This window comes from Protopterus annectens, chromosome 13.part0 (assembly GCF_019279795.1).
Source record: "Protopterus annectens isolate FY-2018-M chromosome 13.part0, PAN1.0, whole genome shotgun sequence".
Taxonomy (NCBI): Eukaryota; Metazoa; Chordata; order Ceratodontiformes; family Protopteridae; genus Protopterus; species Protopterus annectens.
Window position 1 is genome coordinate 600,677,233 of NC_056747.1, and position 25,751 is coordinate 600,702,983.

General features: G+C 41.2%; 1 protein-coding gene across 1 annotated transcript in view; it reads right to left on the bottom strand.

Annotated features, from left to right (window-relative positions):
• EXO5 (exonuclease 5) overlaps positions 1 to 25,389 on the bottom strand; it is a 155,295-nt gene extending 129,906 nt beyond the window's left edge. The window contains exons 1-2 of the mRNA XM_044054267.1: positions 25,132 to 25,389; positions 17,838 to 18,112 (exon numbers count right to left, since the gene is read on the bottom strand). Of these exons, the coding sequence (XP_043910202.1) occupies positions 17,838 to 18,112; positions 25,132 to 25,250 (394 nt within the window). The 5' untranslated portion in view covers positions 25,251 to 25,389. The remainder of the gene's footprint in view (positions 1 to 17,837; positions 18,113 to 25,131) is intronic.
• Between the last annotated feature and the right edge of the window lie 362 nt (positions 25,390 to 25,751).

A 25,751-nucleotide genomic window follows, 5' to 3' on the forward strand; every position in this document is an offset into this window, starting at 1 on the left:
TTGTCTTTGATGATATCTAAGCTAAAAACAGCTCAAGAAATACTGTCATATTGACCCAAAGCCCTGCATGTGTTTATGTAGTCTTCTCTTGTTAAAATAGTATTATTATTTTTTATTTTATTTTAACCTTCTAGATTTTAGCACTGGCTTCAATGGAACACTATCGTTCAAACCCAAACCTCTATGTGCCCCTAAACGCAAAATCCATTTTACTTCCATCTTTTTAGTAGTATTGACTGTCCCCCATCCTATTGCTGACATTCTGGATGTGTAAAACCTAAAACAAAAATATATGGTCCTCTCCCTTATCCAGTGTATGCTTAGCCAAAGCACTATGCAGTTGCCCTTTTCTAGTGCAGTAAAGGTGATCCCTTATCCGTTCCCTAAGGTGACTGTTAGTTTTGACAACATAGAAATGGAAACATGTTCAGCAATTAACTAAGGGCAAAATATAATTAATTGATTGCCGAGTGCTGAATCAACTTTGAGTGGTAGGATTGGTTGTTCTAGTAATGAATTAAAGTATTTTAGTGCTGTTGCTGTTTGAATGAACTGTCTGATGAAGCAATGGTTACCATTGTGAAAGCGCTCAGCATTTTGTATTAAAAAAGAAGATTTTACTTTGTCGTGGTTCAGCTTCTTTATTCTAGCTATCTTCCTACTGGGCACCTGTCTTTCTATATAGGTGTTTACTCCCAAACCCTAACAACTTACTTTTAAAAAATACCAAGTTGTAAGCCTATATATGACCAAATAACCAAAAAATATACCAAGTATATGCCGAAAAGGACTGTAGCTCACTGCAAATGCTTACTTTCAAAAAATCACTTTTAATGGGGGGGGGGGGGGTTAAGTGGCCAAGTGTATGGCATGTCCGAGTTATTATGTGGGGAAGACGGACAAACAACTGAGGAACAGGATATATGATCATACTTACTGTACAAGGAAAAAAGATAAAAACAATGCTTTGTATAGACACATACTTAGATATGATGCAAGCCATGTGTTCAAATTTGGGATTTTAGAACAGGTAAAGGTGGATTTAAGGGGAGGAAATGTTAAGGTCAAATTAGCAGAAAAAGAGGTCAAATGGCAACTCAGGTTAAATGCAACCAAAGAACCTGGGTTGATTAAATTCTGGTGTCATTCAAAGGGGATCCAATGTCTGTCTGCCTGGGATGACATGCTGGACAAGCCATGCTGCTTCGCAAGGGACGGCTTGCACCTGTCACCCCTGGGCTTCCGGATATTGGCAAAGGCTCTTGCCACCCCCATAGTGCCTTTTTTAGGCAAGGCTCAAATTCTAAACCTACCACCCTAGAACACCAAAAAGGAAAAAAACTAAGGGTAATGCTGCTCAATGCCAGAAGTCTCAATCTCAAGATGCACGCACTCGAGGCCCTTCTCAATATGGAGAACATCGATGTCTGTGCTGTGACAGAAACCTGGTTCAAGGCTCCTGAGAGCACCCCAGCACTAACAGGTTTCACCTCATATCATGCGTTCGCCCCAAAATCCGGACAACACCAAGAAAGGAGGGTGTCCATATTCATAAAGGACACCCACACCTCAAGGTTGGTGGCAACGCATGATGCATCGGAGACCATCCAGGTGCAATTAACCATAGGCAAGACTGCTCTGCAATTTGTAGCATGTTACAGGCCACCCTCTCAAACTCAGGAACCTCACATGGCCTTCCTGAAAACATTGGAGGGATAAATGTATCTCCAAACACCATCATACTAGGTGACTTTAACTACCCTAATATAGACTGGGAACACTACTCAAGCCCGAACACTCTAACCCAAAGATTCCTGGAGTTCATAAACTCAAATGCCATGGAACAACTAGTCACCATCCCCACAAGAGGAGAAAACATACTTGATCTCATCATCACGAACATGGGATCAAAATGTTCAACACCGGAAGTATACCCCTCACTGGTGAGATCAGATCATAAACTAATCTCGCTGGAGGTCCTCATCCCCCCACCTGAAACAAAAAAGACCACAGTGAAAAACTTCTCAAAAGCCGATTTCACACTTCTAAAAACTAGTGTGGTCTCCTTTAAGGCCCCTGAGCCAGTGGTAAACATTACTCAAACCGCTGAATCACTTACAAATGCCTTCTACCAGCACCTACAGGACTGCATGGATCAGGCAATCCCAAACAAAACTAAGACTCTCTGTACCAAAGGCAAGCGTCCAGTCTGGTGGACCCCAGCCATAAACAAGCTCTACAACAAAAGGAGGAAGCTACTACAAGATAGAGCAAAATCCTTGAAAGGTAAGACACCTTTGATCATTATAAGTAAAAACTAAGAGCTCTCATAAAATCATCCAAGGCAAATTTTGAGAGAAAAATCGCCAAGGACTCTAAAGAGAATCATAAGGCCTTCTTTAGCTATGTTAGAAACCTAGGAGGAAACTCCCAGATATGCTCAGAATTAGTTCAAAATGATGTGAAAATTACTGAACCTACACACATTGCCAACATACTGGCTGACAGGTTCAGTGCAAACTTCTCCCCTCCCCAAAAGGAGAGATATCTATCCCAGAGGATTGTAGCCCCCAAACATCTCCAACGCCCAGGTGAGAACTGCCCTCACGAAGGCAAAAAACACAGCATCCATGGGACCGGATGGTGTCCCCGGCTGTGTGCTTCATGAACTCAATGAGGAATTAAACCCACAGTTAGGACAGCTGTTTAATCTTAGCCTCACCTCAGGATACGTACCCAAGGAGTGGCGACGGCGACTGTGGTCCCACTTCATAAGGCGGTGCCTCCACAGACCCTGGAAATTACCGCCCCATTAGCTTGACAAGCCTTATCTGCAAAGCCATGGAGAGGATCATAATGGAACTCATAAATAAAGACATAGGGAACTTGCAGACTTTGGATCCAACTCAGTTTGGCTTTGTCAAAGGCAGATCCTGCCTCTTAAACTTGGTTGACTTTTCGAGACAGTCACCAAGGCCATTGATGAGGGAAAGGCAGTCCATACAGCCTACCTCGACCTGGCAAAGGCCTTCGACACAATACCCCACTCAGGTATCATCGAAAAACTCATCAGCTTGAATGTAAACCCATACATCACAAGATGGGTTGCAAACTGGCTAAGTGACAGAACCCACAGGGTCAGAGTTGCTGGAGCCATGTCAGACTCAAAGCCTGTCACAAGTGGTGTCCCACAGGGCTCAGTCCTGGGTCCACTCTTGTTCGGCATCTACTTTTCTGAAGTACAAGCAAACACAGGAGGGTTATGGCTGACAAAGTTTGCAGATGACTGCAAACTGGGCGCCATAGTCGAAAACACATCTGACACAGATATCCTCCAGAAGGGCCTCACAGAAATGGATAACTGGTGCCAGAGCCATGGCCTGAAGTTAAACGCCAAAAATGCATAGTCATACCCTTTGGGAAAAACAAGGCTACCCCTAGCTACCATATAGGTGGCAATCCACTGAGCACAGAAAAAGTCATCAGAGATCTGGGGACCCAGGTTGACAGTAGCCTTTCGCTTGACACGCATGTTGCTAAAGTAGTTAGGAAAACCTTCTATATCACCCACCTGATCATGAAGGGATTCACATCTAGATCAAGGGAGGTCATCGTCCCCTGTACTCATCACTTATTAGACCTATGATTGAGTACAATGCCCGTTCGAATGTATCTGACCAGACACCTGCTGCAGCTTGAAAGGCCCCAAAAGTTCCTCACCAAAAGGATAAAGGGTCTCAAAAATATGTCTTATGCTGCCCGACTGAAAGAACTCCAGCTCTATTCAGTCTCATACCGCTTGCTCAGAGGTGACCTGTGCCTGACATATAAGGCCATGTCAAACCCAGATTTGATGAATATGCTTCACCTCAAAAATCTAGATCCCTCAGAACCACAAGGCCGGAGACTTAAACCTTGACACGGTTATAAATAGAACGTGCTGGAGGGACAGATTCATCACCCAGAGACTCCCTATGCTGTGGAACAAAATCCCGGTACATGTGAGGCAGAGCACCTCTCTGGTCTTGTTCAAGAGGAATCTTGACCAATGGATGGGAGATTGCAGATATACCCCAGGGATTACTTCAGCGTCACTGCTTGACAGAGGCACAGCAAAATGATAGGCATAGTTTTTATTCAAACTAAAGGGGTGGCGAAAGCCACATAACTATGGGCTAGGCTTATAAATGCCCTTGGGCAGATAGCCTAGTATGAACCTATGAACCTATGAACCTATGAATAACTATATTCCCCACTAAACCAATCCTGGATGCAAGGATATGAATGACGTTGTAGTAGGGTATATGTACGCATAGAATAAAGTTAGAAACAAGTGATGAATAAAAAAAGAAAGCTAGTACAATAAGAAAGGGGGCAACATGTCAGGACACAATGTTTAAATAAAGTGCAATGTTGAGTGTTAAGGATGTATATATTATTAACATAGCACAAATGAGAATTTTTATATGTCGTATATGTTTTTTTATTTTTAACAAATGTGTTCACATACTATATAACAAAAGTGTAGTATTGTGTTCTAAAGTAGTACACTTTTTACCACAGAGCAAATTAACATTTCTATACATATACAATGATTTTTTATACCTAAATGTGATATACATAAGTACATGTGATTGTCTTACAGGTATACTTAAAAACTGTATGGTTGCAGGGTGAATGAGCAGAATTAGTGAATATTCATAAGGTTATGTTTTATTCATGAGAAAGTTAATTGATTGAACATTCCAACTGGATCTTGACTTTTTTAAAAATGTATTATATAGGGGGGGAGCTACACACATTTCACTGTTCTGATGAAGTCTGCAGTTAGCAGATGAAAGCGCCTAAAAATAGTTTTAGCCCTCAGGGATTCGTTTTTATTAGTTTTCTATTAAAAGTGATTTTTTGAAAGTAAGCATTTGCAGTGAGCTACGGTCCTTTTCAGCGTATACTTGGTATATTTTTGGTTACTTTTGGATGTAACACAAGCTTCACCTTATGTTAATGCACACTGACATACACCAGTCATTTGTTTGATCGTAAAGCTTCTTCAGCTTTCTGTCAGTACAAAGCTCGATCATATTCCTAACATCCTGTCATGCTTACAGAGCTGCGTCTTGTTTCCTTTACCGTTACATGCCACATCTGTATTTTTTTCCATTCAGTAATGCTTCCAGGTTTGTGAAGAGCAATTTGTCCAAACACATTACAAATGATCTCCTGCCTTCACTGATGCCTCTGTTTTGCTACTATACAATTCAACGTTTGGTGCTACTATACAATTCAACATTTGTTGATAGTTTTTAAACTTTAACTGCTTTTTTGTTCATTTTCCAGAGTAACTACCACCTCATTCTCCTTAGCTGCAAAAAAGTTTTTTAATCCCTTTTGTTTACCATGCAACACAAGCATTAAACTTCTCTTCAGATATCTGTATCATATGAACATTTATCACAACTTTTCCCCCTTTTTGTTTTGCAGTGCTCTTGGGAAATTGTCTGCAACTGTTGCTACCTTTTGATATACACCTATAAAAACAATCTGACAAGAGCGCACTCCTTGTATATATTTTTTTCTTACAATTAATGTAAGTTTAACATTTCTTCTTTTTGTAGCCTTTCGTTGTTGTCTTTACTCAAGTTATGAATTCTTCCAATCATCCTCCTTAATTCCACAGAAAAAGCATAATTCCTCCTGCTCTTCCCAAATTTTATTTTTTTTGTCTTAGTAACCATTTGGGTTATATTGTCTTATTTCCATTGCGACTGACCGATTTTGTCTTAGAAAGACCTCCTCAATCCAGAAAGACCTCCTCAATCCCTTTTACATCAATTTCTTTAGAAGTTTGAGCTTAACTGAACAGGTGTTTCACTGCTTATTCTTATTTTGATTCTCAAAGAAGCGTTTATAACATCACAGAGAAATAAGCCTGCGATTTAAAGATGCACTTCACGATAGCTTAAAGTGCCTATGCCATAACATAATAGTAAAGTTCAGAAACAGCTTTAGACACAATTAGAATCACCTCTCTGGCAGTCCATGCACTGAGATGGCAGAGGCATCCCCCCAGCACACACACACACACACACACACACACACACACACACACACACACACACACACACACACACACACAGACATTCTTACACTTACATCCACTAAACATTATACCTCCTCACACACACACACAACTAGACTCATGGGCACACTTATTCATCCAACTGCATGGTCTAATACACATGCGTGCGCACACACACACACACACACACACACACACACACACACTGGACCCTAATATTCTCCAGGATACATAGAAACGTGGAGTGGGACATGGTTGGGAACCTATTGCAGTCTATGACCTGAATCTCTGTCTTACCCAGTGTTAGCTGCACCTGAAGTATCTCTGATGCGTTATGTTGGGCTACCAGTCTGGAGGTGTGCGCATCCTTTATGAATATGGAAACACCACCGCCTTTGGAACCTCGGTCCAAGTTCTGGGGCCAAAAGGTGTGGAAAGAGTTATAGCCTGGTAGTGTAGGGGTGTTTTCTGTTGCCTTGAACCAGGTCTCTGTTACAGCACAAATGCCGATGTTCTCCATTTTAAGGAGTGCTTTGAGCGAGTGCATTTTGAGATTTAGACTTCTAGCGTTGAGCAACATGACCCTCAGATTGCATTTGTTTGTAGCTGTTACAGTGGTAATCTGGTCTTTGAAACACCACCTAAAAAAGGCACTATAGAGGTGGCAAAAGCCTTGACCAGTACCCGGAAGCCCAGGGGTGACAGATGCAGGCCGTCTCTGGAAAAGCATCCAGGTCTGTCAATCATGTCATCCCAGGCAGACAGATACTGGATCACCTTAGAATGACAGCAGAAACTTAGCCAATTGTTGAAATCAATCATTTTCTGCTTGTACTGTGGTATCATTCTGGGAGATGGTAGGATGCTGCTCAGGGAGAGGGTCATACCCGCCTGGGCTACATAATCCGAGAGCTCATCCATGTCTCTTTTCATGTAGTCCAGGGAGGTACATCTCAGGTCATTCACACCCACATGTACAATTGCAGAGTCATATTTGTACCTGTCGTTGAGTGTCCTGAGTTCATGCGTTATGTGGTGGATCTTCGCACCTGGGCAGCTGACTGTTACTTTCTCCTTATTCAGCCTAGTGAGTGGGACATCAGTGTGCCTCACTATCGAGTCACCTATGACTAGTGTGTTGAGCATGCTGTTTTGCCTTAGGGGCTTTGGTTGTGTGGCACACTGTTTAGGATAGTTGTGTCTCGTGATTAGTGTTGTGGTGGTCGAGTGCATTTCTGTCTTGGAGGTCTCTGCTGTTTGCCTAGATTTTTGACAGCCTCCATGAAAGTGGGTGTGTGGTTTTATGTGAAGGCAGTGCTGGTGTGTGTTCTGGAGGGCTATGTGTTCCATGTGGTGTGGTGCAAGTGTTGACCTTCTCCTCTTGACCAGCTATTCCGGTCTTGGCTGGAGATTGCGTGGCTTCCAATTTGGATATATAAGTGCACCTCTCGCAAGTCTGACTGTTGGGAGGTAAGAAGAGAGGGCTGTCTGTGTACATGAGGCAGTTGCTACATTTCCTCAGGATGCCCAAGTTCACCAGGTCAATAGTAGAAAGCACAGGGAACTGACCTTTAGACATGCTTGCAGGGGTGGGCATTAATAATAAGTACTGGATCTGTTTCCTTGTAGAACGTTTAGTGCTGGTAGCACTTTTAGGTGTTACAATAATTGCTACAAGAAAGTCTGGTAAAGTGCTAGACTAATAAGCTAGTAAAAGTGCAGGAGAGGAGAGAACTAGTAGACCTAAGGGAAAAATTAAAGAGCAGACTTTGGCACCGCTCATATGCTTACAAAACAGTCCTGGATACAGCAAGTCTGTATCTGGACTAGACTAGTTACAGGAAAGGTGGGAAACAAGCGCAAAAAGCAGGCTTTTAAACCAGTAAGTTGAGAGAGATGGAAAAACTGCCCAAACGACCAATATGTCTTAAACTAAGGATGAAAAAAAAATCCAGTCCTTGCTGATGCCTCGCAGACCCACAAAGACTAAGTCTCAATGAAAAATCTAATACCACATCACTTTAGGGCACACTTGCAATAGAGAGTCACCAGGATTTATATAATCTCAAATCCAGTACACTAGATCACTCTACAAATAAAAACGTTTTAGTGATTGGTGGCTCTATAGTCAATCACACAAATTCTTCTCTCACTAGGCTAGACAAATATGAGTGACCATGAGTTGTTATTCAGGTGCCAAGATGTCTGACATTTCAGGGGTCCTTTAGGCCCTTTCATCATGCAAATATAAATATGACATGTTGGCTGTCCATGTGGGGGTGAATGACTTGGCACTCAAAATCATGAGTGATGTACAGAGAGAGATGCTAGAACTATACATGCATGTCATCTGGTCATGAGTGGAATCCTTCCCTTTCCAAGACGGATTCCTAGGTACAGAGGTAAAATAATTGGCTTTAACAACTGGCTAAATCATTGGTGTCATTTCAGAGAGATCTGCGGTGTGTCAGCATGGGACAAGATGGTCGACAATCCTACTTGTTTTGCCAAAGATGGTCTGCACCTCTTGTTCCAGGGCTTCCACAAACTAGCTAAAGTGTTTGCTTCCCTCATAGTGCCTTTCTTAGACAGAATACACCTGATAAACATCTCAATATAACTAATATATTAAATCCGAAACAGGATCACATTAAGGTGGTTCAGTTCATGACAGAAGTCTTATCAACAAAATGCTTGACCTTGAAGCTCTCTCTTGTATTTGAGGCACATCCATTTAAGTGTAATTACCGAAATGTGTCTTAAACATTCAGAAGGCACCCCCTTCGAACCAGGGATTAGCTCCTACCATGCTTTCACACTCCTTTGCAAATGTAGTGGCATCTTCATATTGGTTAAGGACCATATCACCTCTATACAGATTCCCAGATTATCACAAATGGAACTAATCCAGCTCCAACCCAAGCTAAACATAACTATTAGTTTATAGCTTTTTACAAGACAATCACCACTATGTCCCCCGAGAATCGTGTAAGGATCCAAAATCTATGTACATGATGAACTCTATAAACAAGAGCTCTATTATTTTAGGAAACTTAATAAACTGGAGCACTGATACCTGAAATGTAGAATATGTTCAAATGTTCTTAGATTTCATAAACAAATAATCCCTGGACTACACTGTTACCAAGAAAACTATAGAACATAATAATCTTGACCTGGTCATTATGAATATAGTTTCTTAGTGTATTACTCCCTTGGTATCTCCTTGCCCGGTCAAGCTGGATCATAAACTAGTGACCTTAACCCATAAATCTGCAGGTGCCAGTATCTTGCAACTGAAAGATTTAAAACTTACAAAATTCACCAACTTCTATGACAAAGTTTCAAAATTCACTCACAACAGCATGACCTCAGATGCTGCCACAGCAAGTAGCTTTACAAAAGAGTTCTATTCCCACTTAGATAAATGAATAGAACTGGTATTACCTACCAGACTGAAATATAATGAGACGTTTAAAACCACTACTAATACAAACTCTACAACAAAAGAAAACAATCTTTAGTGTATGCAGCAAACCAAAATACCCTCGCATTAAGGAGTAATCAAAAAATTGACCAAAAACATGAAAAAATAATATTAGTAGCCAAGACAGCCCAAGATCTTAGGCTGAATCTGATGCTACGGATGACTACAAATCTTTCTTTAGTTATGTTAGAAAAAAAAAAAAAAAAAAAAACAACATTGCTATGATTTTATTACAAATGGCACCACTCAGTCTGACCCAGTAAACACTGTCAACATACTAGCAAACAAATTCAGTGCAGAGCTCCTGTCATGTACTAAAGGTGCTCTCCAAGACTAAAAATACTTCCTCCACAGGACCAGATAATATGCCTGGCTGTTTAATAAAACAATACTAAACAAGCCCTGGTACAGCTGCTGCATGAAATATTTAGCCTGAGCATAGACACTGGCTTTGTCCCTGAAGTTTGGCACATAGCAGAAGTGATTCTATTACACAAAGGTAGACTCAGCACTCATCTAGGGGAAATAAACGCCCATTAGCCTGGCGAGTCTTATTTGAAAAGCCATGGAATATATTACAACTGACCTGATAAGCTATTACATTAAAAATCTCATTAGGCTAGACTTGCAGCAGTTTGGCTTTGTTAAGGGTAGGCTATGTCTAATGAATTTGGTTAATTTTGAAAGAATAACAGAAGCTATTAACAGTGGTCATGCTGTTTACATGGTATACCTTGATCTGGCCAAGGCATCTGACACCATACCCCTCTAGCATGATTAGTGAGCTAAATGAATTAAAAACAGATAACCAAACAAACCAATGGATGTTCAGGAGACTGCCAAAAACTAATAAACCAAGACTGCAGATGACTATAAGCTAGTTACCCAAGCCCTGCAACAAGAGCTTACTGGGGTACTAAAAATGGGCTTAAGTTAAATGCTTCAAAGTGCATGACTGTCACATTTGGTAAACTGCCCCTCCCCCAGCATACTACATAAATAATACCCCACTCCAAAATGAGAATATTGTCAGAGAGCTTGGAACTTGAGTTGATAATTCCTTCTGGATGATCATCAAGTAATGACAGTCACAAAGTCTATTTAGCACAGACAATTGCAAAGAGATTCTCATCCAGATCCAAAGTCACTGCCCTCTTATATTCAGTATTAATTATGCCAAATATCCCTTTTGGGATGTACCTTACTAGATGCATCAAGCAACTATCAAGACCTCAAAGGTTCTTAAAGATCATCACTGGCTTAAAAACCCTAAGGTTATCAAAAAATACAGAAAACACTATCCCTGTATTCAGTATCATATAAACTCTTGAAGGGAGATTTGTGTTTGGTTTTCTGAGCCATTAGGGGCCTAGTGGTCCTGGCTACTTTGTATCTCCACAAATCAAACTGTCCCAAAATAAGGGATCTAAATCTTTGCCAGCAGAAAATACATACATACGTATATAAAGAGAGAGAGAGAGAGAGAGAGAGAGGTTAATTTCAAGGCCTTTCCACATCTCTGAAACAGACTCTCACTGCAAATTAAGCAGTGTGATGCACAATCTTGCTTAAAATGGGACCTGGATGATTGGATGGGTATTCATAGATTCACCCCTGGCTTGACTAGCCAGGCCCTCATTGACAGGGGAGGTTCAGAATGAGGGGTGGATACTGGCAAGGCATAAATGGTCACAACAGTAAATTGCCTTGTTCATAGGTGTGTACCAGGCTAATGGCCCTGGGGCCTTTACAAGCCTAGCCATAGTATTACCCTGGCATAGTGCCACATGACCTTAGTTCCCAGTGCCTCTGTTGAGTAGAACCACTGGAGTTATCCCCAGGGTGAATTTTTTGTTTCCCAGCATGTTCTGTTAATTGTGGTAATGAGGTTGAGGTCTCAAGTGTGTGGTAAGGAAGGATTGGGATTTCTTTAGATGTAGCATTTCAAACAGAGCTGGGTCAGACATGGCTTTGTAAGTCAAGCAGAAATCGCCTCTAAGTAGGTGATATGAGACAGAGAATAGTTGGGAGTTTTTTTGAGTCTGTCCATATAGGACAAGTGTTTAAGGCCTATTGTGAGGTACTTTTGCAGCTTCTCCAGTTGTTGCAGGTGTCTAGTGAGGTACATGCCAAATGAGGCATTGTACTCTATGACTGGCTTAACGAGGGAAGAGTAAAGGGAGACAATGACCTCTTTCTTCCTGGATGCAAACCCCTTAGTAATAAGATGATGTGCCACATAGAAGGACTTTCTGACCACAGTGGCAATGGGGTGATCAAAAAAGAGGTTGCTGTCAACTGGTGTTCCCAGATCTCTTATAACACCTTCTGTGTTCAGTGGACTACCATCACTGTGGTAATTCATGGGAACCGGGTTTTTCCCAAAGGGGATGACGACACATTTTTTGGCATTGAGCTCAAGGCCATGGTTCTGATACCAGTCGTTGGTCACAGTGAGGCCATTTTGTAGGATGTCAACATCACTTGGGGAGTTAATAATAGCTCCCAATTTGCAATCGTCTGCAAACTTTGTCAGCCAGAGTCCCTTCGTGTTGGCCTGGACTTCAGAGAAGTAGATACCAAACAGGAGAGGACCCAGGACCGAACCCTATGGAACTCCACTCATGACTAATCGGAAGTCTGACTTGGAGTCAGCTACTTTCACACTGTGGGTTCTGTGAGCCAGTTTGCAACCCGCCTAGTGATACAGGGGTTGATGCCAAGCTTAGTGAGTTTTTCTATGATTTCTGAGTGGGGAATGGTATCAAAAGCCTTGGCCAGACCAAGGTAGGCTGTATGAACCACCTTGCCTTCATCCACAGCTCTGGCGACTGACTCAAAGAAGTCGACTAAGTTGAGCAGGCACGACCTACCCTTCACAAAACCAAACTGTCTGGGATCCAGAGTTTGGAGATTCCCTATATCCTTACTTATTAGGTCTATGATGATGCATTCCACAGCTTTGTATATCAGACTCGTCAGGCTAATGATAGTTCCCAGGGTCTGTAGTCGCTCCTCGTATATGGAGAGGGCTGACTGTAGCAGTACGCCATTCGGCAGGGACAAAGCCTGAGGTGAGGCTGTGATTGAACAGGGCACACAGGTGAGGTGCCAGTTCACTCTGTAGTTCATGTAGAACACAACCAGGGATATTGTCAGGTCCCATAGAAGCTGTATTCTTGGTCTTGGACAGTGCTGTTTTAACCAGTGCAGCAGTAATACTGGGTACCTGGCAATCTACTGGTATTGTTATTGGTCCTTGGGGAGGGGGAAGAGGGGTAAAGTTGGCACTGAATCTGCCGGCCAGTATACTGGCAATATCTGTTGGCTCAGTATAGGAGGTACCATTGTGCAGTAGCTCAGAGCAAATCTGGGTATTGCCATGGAGATTCTTTATACAACTATATAAGGCCTTGTGGTTGCCTTTACTATCTGCTGCAATTCTGTTTTCATACCTAGCTTTAGAGGATTTGATGAGGGATCTCAAATTTTTGTTGAGGCAGATAAGGGAGTTTTTCCAGTCTTGGGACTTCACCTTATTCCGCATCAGTTTGTTTCCTCCTCCTGTTATAGAGTTTGTTTATGGCAGGGGACCACCAGATTGGCTTCCTTTCTTTGGACGAGAGTGTCTTGGTTTTATTGGGTATGGCAAGATTCATGCAATTGTGTACGTGTTCGTACAGTGCATTGGTGTATGATTCTGTAGTCAGGCAACTATTCTCCATTTGAATGGGTGTTGCAAAGTTAGCCACCTCTGTTTTTAGGATCCCAAAGTTAGCTTTGGAGAAGTTTTTCATGGTGGTTACATTTGCTGGGGGGGAGGATGGGGGATTTCCAAGGTGATTAGTTTGTGGTCGGATCTAACCAGGGAGGAGCTGACTACTGGTGTACAGCAACGGTTGCCCATGTTAGTAATGACCAGGTCAAGGATGTTGCTACCTCTAGTGGGGGTAAGAACGAGCTGGTCCAGGGCACTGGAATTAATGAACTCCAGGAAACATTGTGCAAATGTATTGGTACATGAGTAATTTATCCAGTTAATAGAGGGGTAGTTGAAGTCACCTAACAAGAGGTTGGACCCCAACAATCTCCAGGGTGCGAGTCTTGGGACATGGTTGGGTACCTGTAGCAGGCTACGACCTGAATTGCTGTCTTACCCAATGTTAGTTGCACCTGAAGTATCTCTTATGCATTATGTTAGGCTACCAGTCTGGAGGTGTGCACATCCTTTATGAATATGAAAACACCACTGCCTTTGGAGTTTTGGTCCAAGTTCTGGGGCCAAAAGGTGTGGAATGAGTTATAGCCTGGTAGTGCAGGGGTGCTTTCTGCTGCCTTGAACCAGGTCTCTGTTACACCACAAATGCTGATGTTCTCCATTTTAAGGAGTGCCTCGAGTGAGTGCATTTTGAGATTTAGACTTCTAGCATTGAGCAACATGACACTCAGATGCATTTCCTGTGATCATAAAAAGTACTGTTGTAGGGTGGTCTATGAACTGGAAAGGGGTTAAAACAAGGGATTGTAGGCTTGTGGCAAGGCTGTTAGGATATTTGCTCAGTGCTTTTGAACCAAAACAGTTCAGGTGTGTGTACACAGGCCAACACAAAGGGACTCTGGCTGACCAAGTTCGCAGACTACTGCAAGCTAGAAGCCATTATTAAATCCCCAAGTGATGCAGACATCCAAGAGAAAGGCCTCACTGAGACCAATGATTGGTGTCGAAACTATGGCCTTAAGCACGCCAAAAGATGCGTCATCATCCCCTTTGGTAAAAACTCAGTTCCCACTAATTACAAGATCGATGGGAGCCCAATGAACACTGAAGGCATTATAAGACATCTGGGGATGCAGGTTGACAGCAACCTCTCCTTCGACCACCACATGCCACTAAGTCCTTCTATGTGGCACATCTCATTACCAAGGGTTTTGCATCCAGGAAGAAATAGGTCATAGTCTCTCTCTCTCTCTCTCTCTCTCTCTCTCTCTCTCCACTTTCCTCATTAGACCAATAGAGTATAATGCCCCATATGGCATGTACCTCACTAGACACCTGCAACAGCTGGAGAGGCCACAGAAGTATCTCATGAAGAGGATCCTAGGCATTAAACACATCCTACATGGACAGACTCAGACTCCAGCTATTATCTGTCTCATATCAACAGACTCCAGCTATTCTCTGTCTCACATCGCCTACTTACAGGCGATCACTGCTTGACTTACACAGCCATGTCTGACCCAGCTCTGTTAGAAATGCTACATTTAAAAAAATCCCAATCCCTCTGCACCACACGCTCCAGAGACCTCAACCTCATTACCACAATCAACAGAACATGCTGGAGGGACAGGTTCCTCACCCAGAGACTGCCCACGCTCTGGAATAGACTTCTCATACATGTCAAGCAGAGCACCTCGCTGTCCCTCTTCAAGAGAAATCTTGATGAGTGGATGGGTAATACAACGTTCACCCCGGGGATCACTCCAGTGGCTCTACTTGATAGGAGGCACTGGGAACTAATGTTGGGAAGCACGATGCCAGGGCACTTCTATGGGCTAGGCTCGTAAAGGTTCCAGGGCCATTAGCCTAGTACACACCTAAGAACATGCCTTGACATGTGGTGTACTTTAGCTGCTGCTTTCATGTAAATGTAGCCAACTAATGTAATATAGAGTCCTGTAGTTCTTGATGACACATGGCAGACCCCAGTATCTGTTTCTGACAGAGAGTCCTTTCTCCACTTTATGTTTTACTCTTATTAATTCCTTTTTGGTTAAGGATTGATTATCTTTATGCTTTCCTTTATTTTTCCTCTCTATCAAACATTACATCATTATATCTAGTAGCGAGTGGTCATTATACCTAGTAGCGAGTGGTCATTACCAGATACCGGCGGCTCCTGTACGTATCTCACACAGCTTTAATGTGACATGCAACTTTCTTCCCTCTTGTTGGATTGTATACAGCCTGCTTACATCTTTGCGTTCTGATAACCAACCATGAACCAACCATGATTTTTCTTTTCATTTTCATAACTACCACTATTCCTGACCAAGATGGCATGTTATGGTTTTCTATCATAAAGACCAGAACTGATTAGGTGTACTAGGACAGAAATCTTCCAAAGCTTCTCAACATCATAGTTTGCATCAACAGGGCTAGCTATGTCTATCATAGCTTAGCATGTACCAAATATCTTGATAGGTATACACTCTCAACACTGTCACATTCAGCGGCTTTTATTGTATCCTCTATCATTTATAATGGTTTTCCTGGCATAGATAAACATGGCATCACCATATCTTTCATTTCTGGAAGATTAATACTTTGCATCTCTTACGGTATACATTCACCATTTTCTATCCCTGCCTCAGTTATGCTTTCTACATCCGCATTCTTCCGTGCCTTTCCCCATCGCTCCTTAATTTTCTAATGTTTCTGTATTGCAGGTTTTTATAACCTGCCTCTTTCTCTGGTTTTGCATTTACATCGACATACACCATGAATATGGTCACTTCTTTAGTCTGGCTACTACATGTAGCAAAGACTCTCTCTCTATAACATTCTTTATTTGAGTGCTCTTTAAACTAAACTAATGACCATATTTTCCATCCTAATTTCATTACAAATGTGTGTTTATTGTTTTAATGATGGAATAAACTATATACAGTGCAGTTATATGCCATTTCTTGTAGTAATTTCTCACAATCTTATTTACCTTATGAATATAATATCATGTGTACTTCTTATGCCTTTTCCCCTCCAAAATATAAGAATTCAAAGTTTCCAGGGTATCTTCCGTGTACCATTCTTCTGTGCATTTTCTAATACTATGAGGTTTTCTTGACATCACCATAAAGTCCTGTTAAGGATTACCTTCTTAAGAATATCTGCATATCATTTTCCTATATCCTCCTTGTCGGAGATTTTTGACATTATTTGCTTCTACACAGTCATCCCAGATTTTTTTATTCTTGAGTCCTTCTACTATCATCCTGGTCTATTAATATGCTGTTAGTCTCCCTCAACTCTAAGGGTTACAAGACTTCTCAGCATCCACTGCGCACATACATACACACACATCCTATTGTTTATTATATTATATTTTACTATCCCCTGCACACAAATCCTATTGTTCATTATGTTCTACTTTACTAAGTTTTTCTTACTCACTGCTCCATTTCTTTACTTTTTTCTATACAGTCCACACACATTTACTTTATGCCTTTCCATTCAACAGAGGACACCTTGGACAGTATTCACAAATGACTGCATATTATCCAAGGTCACCTTATGTTGGCCCTATATAGTAAAGCCTAGTATGATTCTTAAGAATGACTGTGCTGGGCAACTTCTGCACATGGTATAACTGGGTATTAACTAAGCAGCACCTACTCACTTCAATAGGGAATGTTGTTTCCGCAGTCAAGCAGACAGTTCCTGCACAGCTTAGTACAATGCAGGCAGAGTTTACTAAATGGGCTGCCTATCTGGAACTGTTCCAGCTGTGTGGGTAGACACTAATAGACATCTGCTGAAGGGACTCAATGGAATTCAGAGATTTTTTTTTTTAATTATGCATGTTTCTAAACTGCATTAAAGCCAAGCAGTGTAATTTGAACAAACTGACCACAGCACACTAACCATCTCTAGTGTACACTTATGAATACCACCCCTGAAGTCAAACTTTCTGTGCAGCACATTCACCGGATGCTTCTAGTTCTCCTGTGCATAATTATAGAATGTATCCAATCCAATTTTTTTTCATCATGTGGCTTTTCTACCCACCCTCTACTAAAATGTGCTATGCAAAGACAGATTAAAACATTCAAAAATAATTAAACAAGTCACTAACTTGTAATGCTTGGTGCAGCAGTGTGAGCAGGCCCAAGAATATGGGGTAATGTTCCAGGATGGAAATTCAATACTTTTAGTTACGAGGCAAACTTAACTTTAGTGATAAATGATGAATGCATATGGTGCAATCTGGCAAGAAAACTGCAAATCAGAATCAAATAAAAGCAGCCAGACAGAAATAATAAAAACCTATCATAATCTGCAAACATAACAGCACAGAATATGGCCACCATAGTCTCTAACAAAAATTGTTGGTAATCATAAAGAGTATTATGTATTTTTAGTTTTTGGAGCTCTAATCTTTAGAGGTAGACAAGTTGCAAGAACAGATTCTTAATGTAAAAAAATAATTTTAAATACATTTATTTCCAGGCTGACATTTATATTTAATGTACAGCACTGATAGTGAAAATTACCTTTTGCTAAGTGTATACTGGCCCCTGGTTCCACCTCTGGGGCCTTTTCCAGCTGTTGCAGGTATGGCATTTCCAAGCCATAAACCATCTGCTGCTCACACCAACTCTGGGAACACAGATCTGTCACACACAGGTACCTTAAGTTGAACCTTTTAAGAGGACTTTGCTTATCTTGTTTCCTCTTCTTTCTAAACTTGTCCTCACTGTCACCTTCCATCTCAGACACTTTAGAGTCTTCCGACAAAGCAGTAGAGCAGCAAGTCACATGGGAGTCACTACAGAATGAAAGAAGGACAGACAGTTAATTTCTTAGTAGGAAAAATTGTACATTTGTCTTCAGGAAGAATAAAGCAGCATCTTTTGATATTTAACGTCAGAATACAGTCCTTACCGGTTTTCAAACCAGCAGCACAAAATATATACCAGGGTATACTACAGAAGTACCTTCCTCCTAATTTTAGGTTTTATAATAAAAAGGAATGGCATTCATAACATTTTTTATTAATTTGATTATTGCTATTTTCAAGCATTCCATTAATCTACATTTGCAGACAGTGAAAATAATCACCTATACTTATCTGACAAACCATAACATTTTCCTTAAATATACAGTAAGCTAACATCTACTACTTATTTTATACTGAACCCATTCATTTCTAACAGTTTAGATGTGCTCCAAGTATATTATTCCCTAGCTGTTCAATGTTACATTTAATTTAAATAAGAATCTTTGTTATATGTAGTAAATTACAGAGGACTGTAATTTCAGCAAATGACTAACAAGTTCACACTCGTGTTTAAAATAAACACCGTAAAAATAATAAATACAAACAATACAAAAAATGCATAATAATCTGTCTAAATTATTTACTTATTTTACATTTCTTTACCAGGAAAGTCCGACTGGACACAGGACTTTTTTCAGTGGAGGCCCGGGGAGAAAAGCTCCAAGAGTAACAAATACATACAATAGAGAAATAAATACAGCCAAGTGAGAAGCAAATACATACAAGATGATGGTTTCTGACACAATAAGTAGAGCAACAGTACTTTACATAAATAAGAGTTGTTTACGTTTAGTGGCTACATCCAAATGATTACATACAGTTAAAAGTGAAACTGCCATTAGTGGTAGATCATGCTAGTAGAGTAAGAGTAATGATGATAGAGTGAAAAGAAGGAATAGGTCATCCAGGGGAGTTGCAGGTGCAGAGCCAGGTGGTAGTAAGGTGCGTTTTTAGAAGTTTTTTACATTGAAGTGTTGAGGAGTTAGTTACTGGTAAGTTAGGTAGATTATTCCAGTGTTTGAAGATGTAGTTAGAAAACAGTGATTCACCTGCTGAATTATTAGCTTTGGTGGTGTGTAGAAGTAATTTGTTGCTGGAACAAAGGGGTCTTGAGGAGGAATATGGCTGAATGAGATCTTTGAGTGCAGTTTTTTTTTTCTGAGTGATACAGTATTTTGTGGGTGAAGGTAAGTCGATTAAAGAGAAGAAGTTGAAGGAGTTCAAGCTACTTGAACTGCTTAAGTGATGAGTAGTGATGTAACTTGTATGAGGCATTAGTGGCAAACTTGGAGATTTTATTGTAACAGGCTTCGAGTTTGGCTAGATCTGTCTTGCGGAGGTTGGTTAAGATTGGAGAGGCATACAGGAGAGTTGAGAGAAGGTGGGTTCTAGCAATGGTGGCTTTTGTGTTATTTGTCAGAAATCTGTTGTTTCTATATAGGAGACCTAGTTTTTTGTGAACTTTTTTAATGGACTGGGCAATGTGAATATCAAATTTCAAGTTATTGTCAATTTCTACTCCTAGTAATTTGGTATGGTTTGCTGGGGTGATAATAGTTTTATTTTTAAAGAGGATACTGAAAGTTGTGGATGGGGAGGTGTATCTGGTTGGGTGGAGGAGAAGTTCTGTTTTGTTGGGATTTAGGATATGTTGGGAGCTAGGATATGTTGGGAGCTAGTGAACCAGGATTCAGCAGATAAGAAGGAATCTTGAATAATGGTAAGGAGGTCTTTGAGGGAGGAAGCTGAGCAAATCAGGGTAGTGTCATCAGCGTACTGAACCACTGAGGCCTGGGGTGTAGCCGAGCTGGTTGTTAAAAAGAGAAAAAAAAGAAGAGGACTAAGGGAACCCCTAAGGTGACAGGGCGAAGGGGTGAGAGATCTTGTTGCCAGCGGACAGCCTGTTGACATTCTGCTAGGTAACTTTGGAACCAGGTGACAGTCCGGTGACTGTGGCTAAGGGAGGAGAGGACATAGATGAGTTTGGAGATTTTAACCATGTGAAAGGCCTTGGACAGCTCCAGGAATTAGGAAAAATTATGTAGTTAGGATTATATTTCAAAGTGACATAACTTTTTTGGTTAAATGCGTTTCCTAAAATTGATACAGTAAACACCTAAAGTTAGCTTTGCTGTCTTACACATTCCTCTAGAAATGGATTCAGCAAACCAAAGTTAACATTACATATCAGAGAGCAACAGAATGAAAATGAAATTAGATTATTAAGCCTTGAATAACTTGAGGTATAGTAAAAACATGACATGGAAAATATGGATACATTTCAATGGAAAACAAACGGCAGTCACCTAGTATGCCACATAGAAAAAAAGTTGAGATTAAAATCCATTGTACGTTAAGATATGGAAGGTGGACTGCTTGGCAATACTTAACTTAACGGAACACTACACAAATAAGTGTATACATCACACTGTTATGCTCAAAATCAGTTAATGCTCTCCCACACTTTGAGACAGAAATAATTAATTTTACTGTTCAACTCAAGGAGCAAAATGCCAACTCTAATTAGCTGAAAATGTGCAGTTAGTGCAAAGTACTATAGCTTTTCTCCTCAAGCCTCTCCTGAAAAAGTGTTTTATTGCCCATGGTTTCCTGGTAATCAAATACAAAACCAACAATGCAGATCTGAATTACTAACGGCCTGTACGAATTACCACAGAGACTAACATATATACCAATTAGAAAAGCAAATTTTATTTTGTGCCTTCTGTCGGGCCTCCGCTGAATTTCTGTAGATCCAGTTGGACCACCCCGCAAAAGAAATGTCAACTAAATAAATAATGTTTTGGGAGGTCCGAACAAAATAAGCCATAATGACAAAATTACGCCCACTAATTTAAATAATTTTGATATGTCCTTTAAAAACACTTTGTATAGTTTATCATCACAACACACAAGAAATTTATTCTTGATGAAAATACCATCAGGAATGGGTGGGGCCTACATGACTGACATGGCTGAGTGACAAGCCATGCAGATTATGCAGTGTCATAGTTTCATAGTATAGTACTAGGCTATCTGCCCTGTGGCATTTGTAAGCCTAGCCATAGTGATGTGGCTTTTGCCACCCCATGAAATGGTACAAAAATGTACAGAATACATTTAGAATACTGTGCCTATGTCTAGTAGTGACACAATGAAGGTCCCCTTATATAATAGAATTAGTTTACTGTGCCCCTGTCTAGCAGTGACACAGATGTGACCCCTGGGGTACACTTACGATCTCCCATCCACTCATCAAGATTTCTCTTGGAGTTAGTGAGGGGCTCTGCCTAATACGAACTGGGATCTTGTTCCAAAGCATGGGAAGCCTCTGGGTTATGAATCTATCCCTCCAGCATGTCCTATTCATATTTGCGCCGAGGTTTAAGTCTTTAGCTCTTGTGGTCCTGATGGATTTGGATTTTTTGAGGTGGAGCATGTCCATCAGATCCTGATTGGACATGGCCTTGTACGTCAGGCAGAGATCACCTCTGAGCAGGCGGTATGCTACTGAATAGAGTTGAAGTTTCTTTAGTCTGGCAGAATAAGACATATGTTGGAGACCCTTGATCCTCTTGGTGAGGTACTTTTGTGGTCTCTCCAGCTGTTGCAAATGCCGGGTGAGGTACATACCAAATGGGGCATTGTACTCAATCATGGGTCTGATGAGGGAGGAATATAGGGATACAATGACATCCTTGGATCTGGATGTGAATCCCTTCATGATGAGGTGTGCAAAGTAGAATGTTTTTCTAACCACTTTGGCAACGTGGGTGTCAAATGAGAGGTCGCTGTCGACTTGGGTCCCTAGGTCTCTGATTACTTTTTCTGTACTCAGTGGGTTGCTGTCTATGTGATAATTTGTGGGTACTTTGTTTTCCCAAAGGGGATGACTATACATTTTTTGGCATTTAGTTTAAGGCCGTGACTCCGGCACCAGTTGTCCGTTTCTGTGAGGCCTTTTTGTAGGATGTATGTGTCCGCTGGTGGCGCCTAGTTAGCAGTCATCTGTGAACTTTGTCAGCCACAACCCTCCCATGTTTGCTTTAACATCTGAGAAATAAATGCCGAACAAGAGGGGTCCCAAGACAGATCCCTGCGGGACACCACTTGTGACTGGCTTTGAGTCTGACATTGCTCCGGCGATTTTAACTTTATGGGTTCTGTCCTTTAGCCAGTTTGCAACCCATCTAGTGACATAAGGGTTTACGTTTAAGCTGTTGAGCTTATCTATGATGCCTGAGTGGGGTATTGTGTCGAAGGCCTTAGCCAAGTCCAGGTAGGCTGTATGGACTGCTTTGCCCTCATCAATGGCTCTAGTGACTGTTTCGAAAAAGTCAACCAGGTTCAAAAGGCAGGATCTGCCTTTTACAAAGCCGAACTGGGTGGGGTCAAGTGTCTGTAGGTCCCCTATGTCTTTGTTTATGAGTTCCATAATGATTCTTTCCATAGCTTTGCAGACCAGGCTGGTTAAGCTTATGGGGCGGCAGTTCCCAGGGTCTGTAGAGGTACCCCCTTTGTGGAGTGGGACCACTGTTGCTGTATGCCAGTGTTCAGGTACATATCCTGAAGTAAGGCTAAGGTTAAATAGCATTTTTATGTGTGGGTTTAGCTCCTCTCATCTGCTTTCGGCTGTTCCCATTAGGGGTCGCCACAGCGGATCACCCGTTTCCATTTCTTCCTGTCCTCTGCATCTTGCTCTGTCACACCAACCACCTGCATGTCCTCTCTCACCACATCCTTAAACCTTATCTTATGCCTTCCTCTTTTCCTGTTACCTGGTAGCTTCATTCTTAGCATCTTTTTCCCCCAATATACTCAACATCCCTCCTCAGCACATGTCCAAACCAACGTAATCTTGCCTCTCTGGCTTTGTCTCCAAACCTTCCAACCTGGGCTGACTCTCTAATATACTTATTCCTAATCCTGTCCACCCAGTGCTAATCTTAACATCTTTAACTCTGTCACATCCAGCTCAAACTCCTGCCTTTTTGTCAATGCCACTGTCTCCAACCCATATAACATAGCTGGTCTCACTACCCTCTTGTAGACCTTCTCTTTCACTCTTACAGGTACTCGTCTGTCACAAATCACTCCTGACACTTCTCCACCCACTCCATCCTGCCTGTACGCTCTTCTTCACCTCTCTTCCACACTCACCATTACTTTGAACTATTGACCCCAAGTATTTAAACTCATCCACCTTTACTCCTTGCATCCACGCCATTCTTCTATCCTCCCTCTCATTCGCACACATATATTGTCTTAGTCCTGCTGACCTTCATTCCTCTTCTCTCTAGAGCATATCTCCATCTCTACAGGGTCTCTTCCCACCTGTTCCCTACTCTCACTACAGATCACAATGTCATCTGCAAACATCATAGTCCATGGGGACTCCTATCTGATCTCGTCCGTCAACCTGTCCATCACCATTGCAAATAAGAAAGGGCTCAGAGCTGATCCTTGATGTAACCCCACCTCCAATTTAATGCTTTGTATTGAAATAATTACAACGTTTAGCATACTCATCTTTCTGAGGATGGGTTTCCCATGTTTATTCAATGCACTTTTCAAAATAAACGTCATGGTTTTGTATTAGAACATTACCCCACCAGATACGCAGTAGCAAGGTCTGCCCAAACCCCGCCCAGCACTTTGCTCATGATGACGTTTGTTTTGAAAAGTGCTTCGAATAAACATGGGAAACTCATCCTCAGAAAGATGAGTATGTTGTTGTTTGTCTTTCGGCTTTTTCCGGTTAGAAAGATGAGTATGCTAAATGTAATTATTTCAATACAAAGCCTTTTCTCCCTTATTTGCTGGTACCAGGATTTCCAATTTGCAGTGATCAAACGCTTCGATAAATTACATCTTACACTAAATAATTTGGCAGAATGTGTACTTACAAAAGCTGTACCGATCCAAAAAGAATTTACCTATTCAAACGAACACAGAATATGCTGCATTTCTACAAAAGCATTACACTATTACTCTGAGAGTTACAACTCTTTAAAGGGGAGGGGTGTGAACACATAGTATGCTACAAGTATAAAAACTATTACACACTCTTAAAATTCATATTCTGTAAAGGTGTGGGGTGCGGGTGGCAACCTTTCTGGGAGGTCTTTTTTATTGCATTTATTATATGTATTTATTGTCTCACTGCCTTAGAATATTGCTTGTTGCTTTATCTCCGAAAAAATGTTTAAAGGGGCAGAGGGGCAGAGGGGCTTGCCCCCCCCCCCCTGCAAAAGCAATTACTGCACATTATACCAAAGAAAGGTGGGGGGTCCACGGGTTATGGGTCCGGAGTGCAAAACGGGAACTTGTGGGTACTGCGTACATACTGCCTTTCTGAACCCTTCAACACAGGAAATGTGGTTAAGCCTAAGTACAAAGTGACAAAGCAAGTCAGACACCCAGGACATGTGGTAGTTTCGACTGTGCACTTACAAATGTAGAGGATAACTTTATTTAATCTCCGTTTTACATATTTCACACTAAAAGCTGTGGTAACTCCAATTAAAGATAACATAAAAAAGCATGAAGCCTGTGTTACAAATATTCACCTTGACACTGCACAATCTGCATGGCTTGTGTAACCGTGTAAAGTTGTACTATCTTAATACAAATTTATTTTACTACTACTTAATCTACAAACAACCACATTTTTACATAAGCAGCACGAGTTAGGAACAGTCTTCAGTACATGGCAAGCGTATGCACCGTTATCAGTACATAAGAGCATGTAGAGAGGCTTAGGAACTGTTTCGGTACATGTCAGAGCATGTAGAGAAGCTTAGGAACTGTTTTCGGTACATGTGAGAGCACATTTTATACTGAGAGAACACTGAAGCATATCGCTATAGTCCTGCACAGCTTCACAGCAGCTGAAGTAAACCCATCAGGTTTACCTGTATGTTCATGAAAAAATGTACATATATATGTAGTTAAAAACAGCCGATAATGCAGTAAAGACTGCACATCGGTATTTTAACAGAACGTACCTCCTTGTCAAACTCGCGGTACAAAGATCGAGGTCAATATCTAGGAGCTCCGAATCACTAATATCGTCAAAGCCCACGCTGTTATGCAGTACAGTCTCTGGTTTTGTATTTTCCGTCATGATGGGTCAAAGCCTAGACACAAACGAAACTTAAACCATCTATATTATAATAAGATTCCTGAAAATGCATTCCAGCTAAATAAAAGACCATTATAATTAGTGGAACCCCTGTGCTCTGGATATTCTTCTTCTTCTGGAACGTGACGTCGGACATAAATAGTTCCTACCTCTCAGAATGTTTTTAATACTGCCTACTACTGAGTAGACAAGGTATAACAAGGCATACTTGGCTTTATTGTTTTCTGAGCATATTTCTACAATGAGTTAAAAAGAAAATATGTATGTGTGTGCGCGCGTGATATATATATATATATATATATATATACACACACACACACACATACATACATACATACATACACACACACGCGCGCGCGCACACACTTTTGTGGGTCCAAAATCTGGACGTGATATAGTGTTTGTGTATTAAGTTTAAGGGGCAATAATGTGTAAATGTGTGTTTTTCAATGTTAGGTATGTGGTTTGTACATTTGGGTGTAT